The following is a 13,826-nucleotide window of genomic DNA, read 5'->3' on the forward strand; positions in this document are numbered from 1 at the left end:
TGATAGAATATTAGAATTACTCTTTTTTACTTTATATTGATACAATATTAGAATTACTCCTTTTTACTTTATATTGATAGAATATTAGAATTACTCCTTTTTACGGTATAATCGTGTGAGCTGTTAAAACGATTATATCTTTTATTTTAGGATTTTTATTTTTTTTTTCCAGTTTCTTATTATTTTTCTTTCTCCCCCTTTTTTCATTGTTCTGTAATTTCTTCCGTGTTTCCTCTGCATTTTGAACTTATATATATATATATATATATATACCTACACACAATGTACAAACGTACAGACAATAACGCATCTGAACTCGTTTGTCAAAAACTTGGTGCATGGTTTACAAATAGTTGGCTACCCTTGCCCCAAATGATTTTTCTACATTCATCTTCAACATTTCAAAGAGCAATCTGTCATAGTTATCAAATTAAAAGCTTTTTTTTTACAGCATACCAGCATAAGATTCTGGTCTGCGTGGTACTAAAAAGGAACCAGTTGCAGATAATAGAGAAAGGGTATAAAAAAAAATGCTTGAAAGTGAACCGAAGATGAATCTTGCTTGGGCAATGTGAGCGCCACCTGTCCATTTTGAGGCACGTACACGTTCCGCCCTTTTGACCGGAATTCTTAATGACTGAGGGACTAGCGGGTGGGCACTCGTTTCTTATAAATCCGATGCCCCTTTGCCGTGTCTTAGGAGGTACGCCCTTGCTTTTATCGCACCCTTAGAGGGTGTGGTCAATCGCCTTCGTTCTTTCCAACCAGCCAACCTTCTCTTAAGGAACTTACTACATGCTATTTCCATACTCAGAAAAGCTCGTTTCTTTTTAAATAATAACATGGGTTCTAAAATTAGTAGTCTATATCATAACATCAATATTGCACATTTAGCTCTCCTGTGATTATAAAAAAAAATTATAATAATAAATAAAATAGTGTGACTGTCTCAATAAAATGTATAAATGTTTTTAAAGGAGTGTCACTGCAGTAGAAATATTTGAGTTCTTCATTTTGAACTGGATTTCTGGTTGAGTCTTGCTTTCGCTTTGTTTTAGAAAATTTGTTTCTGCAATTTTCAAAGTTATCATAAATATTATTAAAGTACATAACTTATGAACACATTTTCATTTCTTACTTAGCTATATGGCTTGCACGGAAGTCAGTTAACCCTGAGAAACACATTACTGTAAATGTTTAGGCACACTCTCAACAGATAAAAAGATTATCACAGCCTCTAAATATTCAACCATATTATTTGTTCCTTAATTAATTTTTTTCAAATGTGCTCAACCTTAATTAGGTGTTCTAGTTGAGCTATAATTTAATCCAATCAACTTTAAGAAGTAAAATAATGCAGTCCAAGTTAGCACCATCTTACAACTGGAGAAAATTTGAACATACATATATCTATATATCCTTTTAACTTAATGGATAGTTAAATTCTTGTTTTTTTTTAATTATTTATAAGACTGTAATTAAAACTGCATTCACAGTATTTACTTTTTCAACGATAGCAATATTAATGCTACCATTTGAACTATAGAGCCGACCAGGTGGCCTAGCCGTTAGAGCGCCAGACTGCGGGTTCGAATCCCGCTCTGGGCATGGATGTTTCTCTCTTTGTGTTGTCCTCTGTTGCGTGTGATGTGTAAATGTGGCCCACCCTATGAACGGGTTTGTGGCAGTGTGGCGTGGGTAATGTTGCTCGCCTCCGTGACTTTGATTCACAGATGCCCACTGGGTAACGTGATTTGAGTAACAATTCCGGCATCTTCTAAGGCGAAGAATAAAGTTCAGTGACTGCCATTTGGAAAGAAAAAAAACGAAAAAAAAATTTTTTTTTAACTATAGTATTTTAACTATAGCAACCAATCTTTAAAAGATTAAAACGGCGAATTGAAAAATATAGAACCATATCAAACCTTTTTAAAATTAGTAATCGCCGATTAATTTAATGTGGGCTAGTAAATTTTAAAATGCATTTAATAGCTTACTTTCACATATTTTCACCACTTTCCATTTTTTATCTGTATTTTAAGTATTTCTATGTTTAATGCTTTGAATGTAATCTCAAGATGCACTTACGCTATTCAATTCATGTTACCTGAATTCTTTAAAACCTTAATATTTTGTTAAACTATAAACCTCAGACTGATGACAAAGAATACACAGCAAATTATACGGAAAGTAAATTATATGGAGGAAATATCCTAAAGTGCAGGATGCTAATAAGTATATGCTTGTTCTAGAATCTTTTACATTCTTCGAAAATCATTTTTCTTCGAACTATTTCATTTTTATCAGCAAAAGTTAGAATTAATGTAGATAAATTAAATTTAATATTTTACTTACTTTTGTTATTGGTTGAATAACTGTAGCAATTTTATAAATATAGAGATCGGAAATTAACTCCCGAAAGTGAAAAAAAGAGCAATTTATACTTAATTATTTAAGTTGCTTACTAAACACGGTGTGTTTTTGTCCCTTTTTGTTTTAAGTGAAAGTGGTACCTCAAAGAACCCGAAAATGATAATTTTGTCCAAATAATATTTAAGTTTTTTTTTCTCTCTCCCCTTTTTAATAAAATTTCGATGCTTCACTTCAAACTATTTACCACGTTACGATGACAAAATTGTACAGAATTTCTACTTTCTAATTGGAGGCAAAATAGCACTTTTCTTTTATTATTTACATTAATCCAATCTCCTTTTATGCAGCTAATAAATTTTTAATCAATAACATCAGACAAAATTCTGAAATGTGTTGATTCTGTCGAGAAAAAAAACAGCTTTGCAATTAATTTTTCTGAATAAATCATATTACCCTTGCATTAGTTTTTGTTTGAAGCAAACAATTAAGAATATTAACTAATTAAAGGATTATGTAATATTTTCTTGCTTACTGCAAAGCAAAAATGAGCATCATAATTAGATTTAGATTTTCTCTTTCCTTCTGAAAATATTTGAAGTTTGTTGAAACATCTATTCTTTGCTGAAATTAGGAATAAATTACAAAATTGGTGCCATTTGATTAATTTCTTGTGTAATAAGTTTATATATTTAATTAGTTTATAGTTTAGTTTTCCGTTCTACAGATCGCAAATTAATTTTTATTCTAATAAATAGCAATTTCCTCCTTGTCGATGTTTTGTATGTATGTATGTATATGCTCGGTATTGATACGTAACTCTGGAATAAGCTATTTTAAACCATTTCCTTTTTTTATCTTTCGAATTTTATACGTCAATTTTTTTTAAAACATTCGAATTAAAATAAAACGCAATTTTTAGGTTATTCCCAAAAACAAATATCAATTATTTTATAATTGATCAATATAGTTAAAGCATTTTTACCACATTTATATTACCTTCGTGTATGTCTATTCGGGTGGAATTTTGTAATCGATTTTAAACTAACTTCCCGACCAGCTACAGACTTCAAATTTGGCACATAGTTTAGAATTGGATGCCAATGCGTGAAAATGAAGAGAAAGAAGACATGGAAAGTAAAATAAATTTAAATTAAAGAAAAATTAGTATTTTCGCGATTGTCTTTTAATGTCGATTCGATTATTTCAAATTAGTATCACATGTCAGTTGAAAAGTTTTGTGTACACTGAGTGAAAAAATTGAGATTTTGGAAATAAGTACAAAAAAAAATCAAAGTAAAAAATAATATTTTTAAGAACCANCTTTTGTTGTCGATTCGATTATTTCAAATTAGTGTCACATGTCAGTTGAAAAGTTTTGTGTACACTGAGTGAAAAAATTGAGATTTTGGAAATAAGTACACAAAAAATCAAAGTAAAAAATAATACTTTTAAGAACCACGTTTTTGTAGTGGAGAATAATAATTAAAAAAATTAAAATTTGAAAAACGAAAAACGTGGGGAGCATGAAATACATAACAATACATATAAACATACACATTTTCTTACTCATGCACATACACATACACATGCATATACACAAACATATTCCACATACACGTCCACATTCAGATACAATTACAGATATACATAATACACATATTCTCATCAGCACGCATACACATACTAATATGACATTACTGTTATGTATTTCATGCACCCCAAGTTTTTCGTTTTTCAAATTTTTATTTTTTAATTATTATTCTCCACTACAAAAACGTGGTTTTAAAAAATATTATATTTTGTTTTAAAATTAAAATATTATTACTACATTTTAAAATTCAATGTTTAATAGAGAGATTTTTCTCATTCATGTAGCATCCCGCAAGGTTCACTTAAGTATGTTCTGCGCTATGGAATTGATAGAAAACATGCGTACGTAAACGTGTGGATTGTTACTTCATAGTGATAAATGGCAATGCATAATTATGTATCAGATTACACTGCAAACAATTTCGTATCTAATAAGGGCAAAAAGTACTAGCACTCAGGGTGTCAGCACTATTTACTGTAAGGTTTTGCTCTTTTGATACACCGTAATTTTAATAGTAACGTATAATGTACTATTTTTTCAACTGTTATGTTATAACACAAAATGCAATTTTAACGAAAATGTCTTTTGCTTTAATATTAAGTATAAAATAGAAGAATATAATTTAAAAGTAACATTTCTTGATCATAATACAACTCTTTTCTGGAATGAGATCGAAAATTTAATTAAAAATAAGTTGAAGTCACAGAAAAATCAGGGGTCCGGATAAAGAACCGGATCAGGCGTCCGGACTCACATAAAGAACTCTGTTATAAAGGCATAAATACTAATATGTTAGTTAATGCTATTTTCACTAATTCTCATTTTATTAATTTAGAATAATTGATAGTAGATGAAATGGTGTATCAATGAAATGTTAATTTTAAACTTAAAATGCTTAAGTATTGAATGGTATCAAATAGTATGCAGGAACCAAAGGCACAAATGGAAATATCCAATACCTAAAAATTTATGCAATGTAAAGCCAAACTCTTAAGTATATTAATATTAAGGTTCTAAGAAGAATGTGCTTAAAAAGTAAAAAATATAAGAGTCAGACCATATGGTATTTATTTGTATATTAATTGTGTTGTTTTATAAAACCCCCAAACTAATAAAACTTTTAAAAAAAACTATTGATTCTCTTATACTGATACAAGCTTTTTTTTAATAAGCACAAATTTAGTTAAAAAACCTAAATTAAATAACAATTTATAAGTCTTCTAAAATGAATGTGAATCAGTCGTACGGAGTTTGTATAAAATTTTGAAAAAACTCAATATGTTCATTTAAACATTTAATACAATACAATACATATACAAAACATACAATACTTAAAATTTTAATACAATACATATTTTATTATCTAGAAAAAGAATTAAAAGCTTATCTAAAATCCATTTAAATATAAACTAATCTAGAATTTAAAAAAATTGTCGTTTTAAAATTAAACTGCAGAAAAAAATTTAAAACTCTTTAAAACGTTGATCTTATGAATAGAAAAATTGTGTTAATAGCCATTGGTTAGCACGTTTTTAAAAACCCCAAACGTGTACATAAAATTTATACTATTTTTTTTTCAACCTACGCTATTTCCCCATAAGAATTATTTTTCGCCATTTAATAATCAATATAAAATATGTACTTAACTCTTCTAGAAGCTTTTAGCAAACAAAAAAAAATTTAAAAAAAGTAGACGTTCTTTAAAAGGCATTTAATTCAGTTATCCTATCCAATCTATCCCATTTAATCACATTTTTTATTCAAACCTTTATTTTCCCTAACTTTACTGGAATAGATAAACATTTATTCGCATCGGATTCGGAACTAACTTTCAAATGCACTTTCTTTTCAACAGTCTGTGAATTTTTTAGTGACATTTGCTTTGCGGAAGGATTAAAGGCCATTTTTACGTCGCGATTTAACTCCTTCCCCCCTCCTCTCTTAACTGCTACTTACATCATTTATTCTCCCTCGGTCCCTCCTCCCCATCTCTGTCCGCTCTCTAGCTCTTTATTTATATTTTCATTCCATTCACTTTCTTTTCGTTTTGCATTACTTGTTCTAGAAGGAAACAAATTATTATTATTTTAATTCTTTCTTCCCTTCATATCAGAAATCATTTCGGATACATTACTTTAATTTAATTTTAATAAAACTTAATGTTTTATTACTATTTATTTAGTATGTATCTTTTATATGATTCTTTATTTTTATTTATATGTTTAATTTCTTTAAAGAGTGCTGGATTATATATTATTAGTGTGCATGCAAAATGTGTTGTTTTATGTTCGTGTTGTCGTAATAAATTACTATTCTGTTTGTTTATATTATTAACTCAGATTGCAAATCTCGCTTTACGAATTAATATTCTGAACATGTTTTCGATTGCTTTTGTCTGTATTAAAGCGTGTTTGACACAGCATTATGAGCACTTCTTTAACACTCTTAAGCTGGTATTATTCATTGCCTTTACTGTTCATTTAGAAATATAGAAGATGAACTCCATCTCCATTAATATAGTTGATGGATTTACCAACTTTAGGTCCGTACTCAGGTCCCTTTCCTTCAGTATAATTAGTTGCAGTTTTAAATCTTTGATTCAACATGCCTCATTTATTATTTTTAGTTTCAACCATTAAAATCACGAGGTAACTAGCATGTGTCTCGTAAATTTGTGCAAAGCATTTGATACATTACTAATTAACTAAACTTTGCTTGTTCAAGCATAACATTAACCGAACTATAGGTGAGGCTCTTTTATTTATATAACTTAAATAAACACATAGTTTTACACCACAAGAGATAAAGCATTTAGTTTTACACATTTAGGAATATAACATATAATCTAGTTACTCCTATTGTATTTTCTGAGGCTTTTTTCCAACTTTTATTGTGAAAATTATTTTTGACATTAGTCTAATTTTTTTTAAAATTCTTATCGGTATTGTATAATTTCAGAAGATAAAATTAAAAAGTATCTTTTCGAATTTTAAATAGACATTAAGCTTGTGCGTGAATTGTGTGATTCATTTGAGCCTAAGTCTGTTAAAACTTTTTTTTAAAAATCAATCGCTTCACGCTTTATCGATTTCGTTTGTCTTTATTTTTTAATGTTTACAGATACGATGGTTGAAGTCCTTCGCATCAGAATTTCCGTCGTTTTCTGTCCCATTTCTTCCCTCGTGTTAAAAATATTCTAGGAAAAATCCATTTCTCATCCTGTACACTTTTCCATGCAGTGTTCCACCCCTTCTGTGTACCCTTTTCTGAATGAGCGTGTCTGGATATCTTGTTCTGCACTAAAATTACGCTGTTTGGGATGGTGGTGCACGATTGCAGGAGAGAACAAAAAGATTAAAACGAATGGCGTGTGTCGAAGAGCTAACCTAATGGGCCCTGCCGAACTAGTATACCGAGGCCTAATCTCACACTACCCCTAATAACATCATCATCATCATTTCGGGGTAGGCAGGCACACACATCCGTTCTCTCGCTCTAACCATTCAGTACCCATCGATCGCCGGCATGTCATGTATGGATGTATTTTGTAGGCTATGTGTGGGCCTTAACATGAATGCATGCATCCATGTACTCGAAGCTTCCATCCATCCATACATTTCCCGCATGCAGCTACAATACCTGCTTCAGCGAGGAACGGACCGACGGACTGTAGCGGAAAAGGCTTTTCCCACTCTAAGATTCTGGTCCCTCTCTCCATCCCTTCCTCTCTCCTCAGTTAGCGGGCGATTTTGCTGTCTCCTTTCCTCTCTCTACCCCCGCCATACCCGTCTTTTCCATCAGCTCTCCACTTCCTTCTCGTGGGTGGAGAACGAGGGACCATCCACAAATTGCGTATTTTATTCTCTAATATGTCATTAAGATTTAAGGTATCCATATAAAATAATAGTTTAAACACCCATTTTGAATTATACATCTTTTAATATCAATCGTTTGCCGTTGATGTTTGAGGCACTTCAATCGTTTGCTAATGATGGATCTGAAGGGATTGGATAAAATGTTAAAATGTACAAATGGATAAAACGTGAATATTTAAGTTAAGTAGCTGAATTTATTAAATTAGTAAGTTGGACATTTTAATCTCAGTATTCATTTAAAATAAATTAATGGCATTTATTTGTTCTGCTATCATTTATTTAATTAATAGTCCTCCCTGTTACTTGAATACATTTAGGTTTTGAAATTTTCCTGTACTTGAAATAAAAATTGATTGATTCTGGTTCATTTATTCTAGAATTTTGAAGTTAGATAAATTTTCACATTTATTAATTTTTTGTTTTACTTTTAGAATCACATTATGAAATTATCGCATTTTGTATCACATATTTTTTTGTTGACAAATACAATTGATATTGATTACAGTTTAGCAGCCAGTGCTTTAAAAATTACCTAGTTTTCCGTTGGGAAAGGTCTTTTTGATTGCATCTTACAAAGGTCCGATTTTTTCCCCCTCTCAATTTCTGATTATAAGTATGTTATCTAAGAGTAAATATTCCTCAAATGATCTATCTAGTGTTTTTAAACTACTTAGTCATTAAAACTATTTGAGTTTAATGAAAAACTATGATTAAAAATGAAAAATGTTTTTAATTTTTCTTTTCATTTGCGTCAATATTAATTGCCATTATTGAAAAAAATAATGATATCATGAAATAAGAAATGCTCTATGCTAAGAATTCTGAGTTTTATTGTTTAACTTCCTTACTCATCTTAAACTGATAAAATAAATCTGCCTAGGGAAATTGAATTATTTTATTTTACTAATCAGCTGTCACTATCACAAAGGGAAAAAATATAAAAGAAAATGAGTTCCACATTTGTGTAGGTGATAATGATAATATGTTGTATCCTGGCTGTCATTTTCCATTAGCTCTCCCTCTGCGTTTTACCTTGAAGCACCTGCGTCAGCATTCCTTAAAATAGAGGTGCACCACCGAATCCTGAAATATGTAGTCTTTCCCTGCTGAGCTCAATCCTTGAAGAGTTCCGCCGTCCTGCTTCCTTCATATCGTCGACGACGACCTGCAGAACAACAACAAGAAGAAGCCAACGGATGGATGGTGAAGGGAGGCACAAACACAAGCGTTGCCATGACGACCGTCCGAGTTGTTGCTACCTCCCGAGGATCTCGAAGCACGTGCGCCTTTGGGCAAGAATCTTTTGCTGCTCTGACCCACTTGGATATCTACGGGGGATGGGGGGATGAGAAGGCTTTCTATTACACTAGGGGACTCACGGGTGTCGTCTTCTGCTGCTTGCCATCCTCTGAGGCTAATACCTTCTTTTTTTCCTTTTTTTTATCGTCATCTTCTCTTTTTTTTTCCTTCTTTTTTTCCCCTTCTTATTCTTGTCCTTTGAGAGCAGAATCTAGTTGTCGTCTGACTGCCTTTTCCATCGAACCAAGATGGCCGAAGGAAAACGACCAACCAAGATGTCGAAGCCTCCCTCCTGGAATTTTACTGAAAGCAATATCTGCAGTACCTTAACTGCAGAGAGTTCCTCTTTCTTCGAGAAAAAAAGAAGAAGAAAAAAAAGAGAATTGAGAATAGAACGAGAGAAGTATGGTTATTGCAGGATACTTTGTGGATATTCGAGGGAAAGGGTTCGATGGTACTTTCTCGGTTTTATGTTTCAGAAAAAGAAATGCATACCGATTTGTTAAATTAAATTCAAAAACATTTTTGTCGTCTGTAAATAAAGTGGAGGAAATCCGCTGAAAATTCTCCTGGTATCGATTATTTGGTATTCATGACCTTCAATGCTAAACCCTTTTCTTAATTCTTTAAGTCATTTTTAATATATTGTTTTGAATACATCTTATAATGGTGGCGAATAATTTGCAAAAAAAAACAGCATAGTTTTAAGTGTCTGAGTATTGATTAATTACGTATTTTAGTTTTAAAACCAGTTTTATGACCAGTTAGTTATTCTTTAAATTTAAATATTTAAGGAACTATAAGAATCAAGCACACTTTTTCCAAAAAAGGACATTTTTAGAAGTAACTATTCTTTAGCATTGTTTCCTGTTAGATATTTTGCAAGTTTCCGTATTTTAAACTAGATAACAGCTTAATACACATAAACACATTATTGTCTATATGAGAGTCGTGGTGATTTTTATCACAATCACTCTTTTGTAGAATTTTCAAATATTGCTTATTATTACCTCAAACCAATGAATTGTAAAGTTAAATTTAAAAAATGTTGCAAGAAATTAAGCTGTTTTTTGAATAATTTTTCCTTCTTATCGTGATTCTTTTTTAACTTCACTAGTTTCTGTTCATAATAAGTTCACGTATGTAATAACAATAAAAAAAATGATAATTCATTCTGTATTACATCGAATGGCAAATGGAAATTAATTATAATTACGTATTACAATTATAATTCATTTTCCCCATACAATGTAAAATAAATCTTTTCTTGGTTACTTCTATTTTGTCACACGAAAGAAAGTATTTATATGGGGATTTTTCTAATAATTATATTTTTTTATCTCAATCGTTATTCATCTAACTCCCATTGTTTTTAAACTTAATTTCAAACAATCAGGTTATAAAATAAATTGTTTTCTTAACTTTTTACTTATAGCATCTTTACGATCGAGATCAATTTATGCTTCTTTTTTTTAAAAAAATCATTTATTATATAAAATGTTCGATATTTAAAAACGATGAAAAATAATATATTCACTTATTATTATATTTTTTCATCTATTCTTTACATTTATAATCAATCACATGTAACAAAAATATGAACTGCATAAATTCCGATATGCCCATTTTCCCCAAAATGATTTTAAGGCCCCGGACAAAACATTGAGAATTTAGTAATCTGTAAAACAGTTTTCACTGTATTTATACCAAGCGCGTAGGGAAATCTCACTATCGAATTCTGACGCACATGCTGCATTCGGCATTCTCTTCGAACATATGGTAGTCTAAAAAAAATAAATGCACTTAAAACCACTTTTTTCCTTCCTTTTTTTTTTTTTTTTTTTTTCATTAAAAATTTCCGGTTAGAGCCGCAATTTTATCTCTAATCGGAAAAAATGTCATTATTTTATTTTATCATGACGTTATTATCATTAAAAATTAATGCATCTATACTTTTATTTGAATGGATGATTAATTTATATGTTAAATCGTTGCCATATCTTGTAATCAGTTTTTTCTCTAATTTAAAATTCAGTAAAATCATGAAAAAAAATTTATATTTAATTAATTATTATTATTAATTACTAAAATATTTAAAAAAAATTATTATTTTGATAATGACGTAATATTTCCGTAAAATTATTTTTCCATTTACTAAATACAACATTTATGAAAAAATTCCAAAATATTAGCATCTTTGGTCTTCATATTTAAAATTTGCAGATAAATATTCCAAAGGTCACCAAACAACTGTCTACGTTTTATTTATTTTTTTTTTTCTCTAGTACTTACTTGCTGAAACTAGAATGAGTGAAACTAGCAACAAAAATAACTATTTGCATAACATAAATCACTTTTTCTCTTTTTAAGTGTTTCCGAGTTCGAATATCGCGTTAAATTTAGCAAATGTAGGATAAAAGGGAATTTTTGCTTATTTAATTTCTCCAGAACTTCAAAAAGGAAATGATGCTGCCATCTGTCGCAAATTTGTGAAAGTTTCTTCTTGTTTATATATCAATACATTTTTATTTCAAATTTAAAAATTATTGATTTTTAAAATGCATAAAAATATTCAAATTGCTTAAAATAATATTTATTTTCAGGTACCATGGGCTCTGCGATGAATTATTCTGAACGTCCTTATGAAAATCAAATGGTAATTTAAATTCTTATTTATAACTCAATTTTTGAAGGAAAAAAAAAATAATATTTTCCCTCAAAATATTTTTGAATGAGGATAAATCATGTTATTAAGAAAACTCTAATAATGAGTCTTAAAAGTAACACATTTCGAATAAATTATGTATTTATTACTAGTGACAAAAAGGAAAAAGTCCCATTTTTCCAATTGCTTTTCTTCACTGTGACATAGCATTTTTTTTTTTTTAATTAAAAAATTGTATCAATAATAAGTTAGATACATATTTTAAATACTGTAAAACGGAAATAAATCGCCGCATTTTTAAACAGCAAGCTATTAAAAATTTAAGCATAGATAACTGCTTTTTTCTGGGATTTATCTTTAATTTCGGTTTTAATCTCGCTACTCTTTATTTTGTAATTTTAAGTTATTATAAATATAAAAATGGAATTCATAACTCGAAAATCTATTTAAAAGATAGCATTTTAGTTAGAACTAAGAAATTAATAACTCGATTAAAATTTAATGTTAAATTTATAATTTATTGGAAATATTTAGAAGTTTTTAATTATAAAAGATACAAGTTAGTGGCGCGCACAATATTTTTTTGGTGAGAACAATGGAGGTTAAAAGAAAAATAGTGCAACTTTTTTTCCGATCATTTTCAGATTTTAACAGAATATTATGTAACATTAATAGAAATTTGAGATCAAAGTTTTAGAATAAAATATTAATTAGTTATATAGTTACAGCTGAAAGTATTGTTTTTAATTGTTGATAATTAAAATATTCCTTGTTAGAATAAATAGTAGTTGCGAAAGAATCTCAATTTTTAATTAAATTTTTACCCAAATACTTTGTTTATAGATATTTAAAATATATAAGAAATTATGATAATCATTATAACGTACTTAGAGGTAAAAATTTTATTTTGTCACCAAACATTTCTTCGTTCAACTAGTAAAAATAATTAATAAATTATATTTTGTTCAATTAATAAAAATAAATTAATTAAATGGTCTATCAAGAAACTAAACAAGGAACAATGAACAAAAAAACGGACCACCCTGGATAAATTTGTACCTAATGATCGGAACTTCTAGTTTTAGGACTCAATCCTAATAGCTCGAAGGTTTGACCTCAAATATGCTAATTAATTAGTGCTGACGATATTTTAAGTTACGAAATCAGACACAAAAACTCACTTTCTCTGAACAAACATAACTTTTTTTTCTTTTCTTTTTTTTTCGACAGACAAGGATTTCAGACCTCCAAAAAGTTACGAAAAGTAACCGCAATCTGGGAAATATAGTCCCGATAATTTGGTCAGTAGACCACTTTAAAGTTTGAACTCCTTAATGTTAATTTTTGAGTATACTTTGTGTGTATTTCGCTATATCTCCAGAACTTTTTAAGCGAATTGAAAACATTTTGCACACAATTATAAAATTCGTTTATCCAAAGGTAATTCCTGGCAAAATATAAGTTTTGGTAAATATTTATTACTTTTTATTATTTTATTTAATAATGGGCAAAAATAATTTTAAATTGTAAGGTATAGAATATTTTGCATCATTTTTAAAAGCATAATTTCACATAGGAAAATACAAAATTTGAGCAAAATCGGTTGAATAGAAATTGAATTTTAAATATCTGACTTTTTTGACATTTAATTTCTCAGGAATTATTATAGAAATTATTTTATATTGCACACAATTATAAAATTCGTTAATCCAAAGATAATTCCTGACAAAATATAAGTTTTAGTAAAGATATATTATTTTTTTATTATTTATTAAAGAAAAAAATAAATGCTTGGTAAAAAAAATTTTTTGTTTGGAATTATCTTTGGTTAAATGAATTTTATAATTGTTTGCAAAAATTTTTCAATACACTTTAAAATTTCTCGAGATATGGCGAAATGCACAAAAAGTAAAATTAACATAAAGGGGTCGACACTTTGGAGCGCCCTTCTGACCGAACCATTGGGACCATATTTCCCAGATTGCGGCTATCCCCTATACTTTGGAGGTCAGAAATCCTAATC

At 29.3% G+C, this 13,826-nt stretch overlaps 1 protein-coding gene across 1 annotated transcript in view; it reads left to right on the top strand.

The window, feature by feature from the left end:
- The window catches only part of LOC107438740 (uncharacterized), a 147,220-nt gene that overhangs the window by 116,574 nt on the left and 16,820 nt on the right, over positions 1-13,826 (top strand). The window contains exon 3 of the mRNA XM_016051091.4: positions 11,742-11,794. Within this exon, the coding sequence (XP_015906577.1) occupies positions 11,742-11,794 (53 nt within the window). The remainder of the gene's footprint in view (positions 1-11,741; positions 11,795-13,826) is intronic.

This window comes from Parasteatoda tepidariorum, chromosome 1 (genome assembly GCF_043381705.1).
Source record: "Parasteatoda tepidariorum isolate YZ-2023 chromosome 1, CAS_Ptep_4.0, whole genome shotgun sequence".
In the NCBI taxonomy this organism is placed as follows: Eukaryota; Metazoa; Arthropoda; class Arachnida; order Araneae; family Theridiidae; genus Parasteatoda; species Parasteatoda tepidariorum.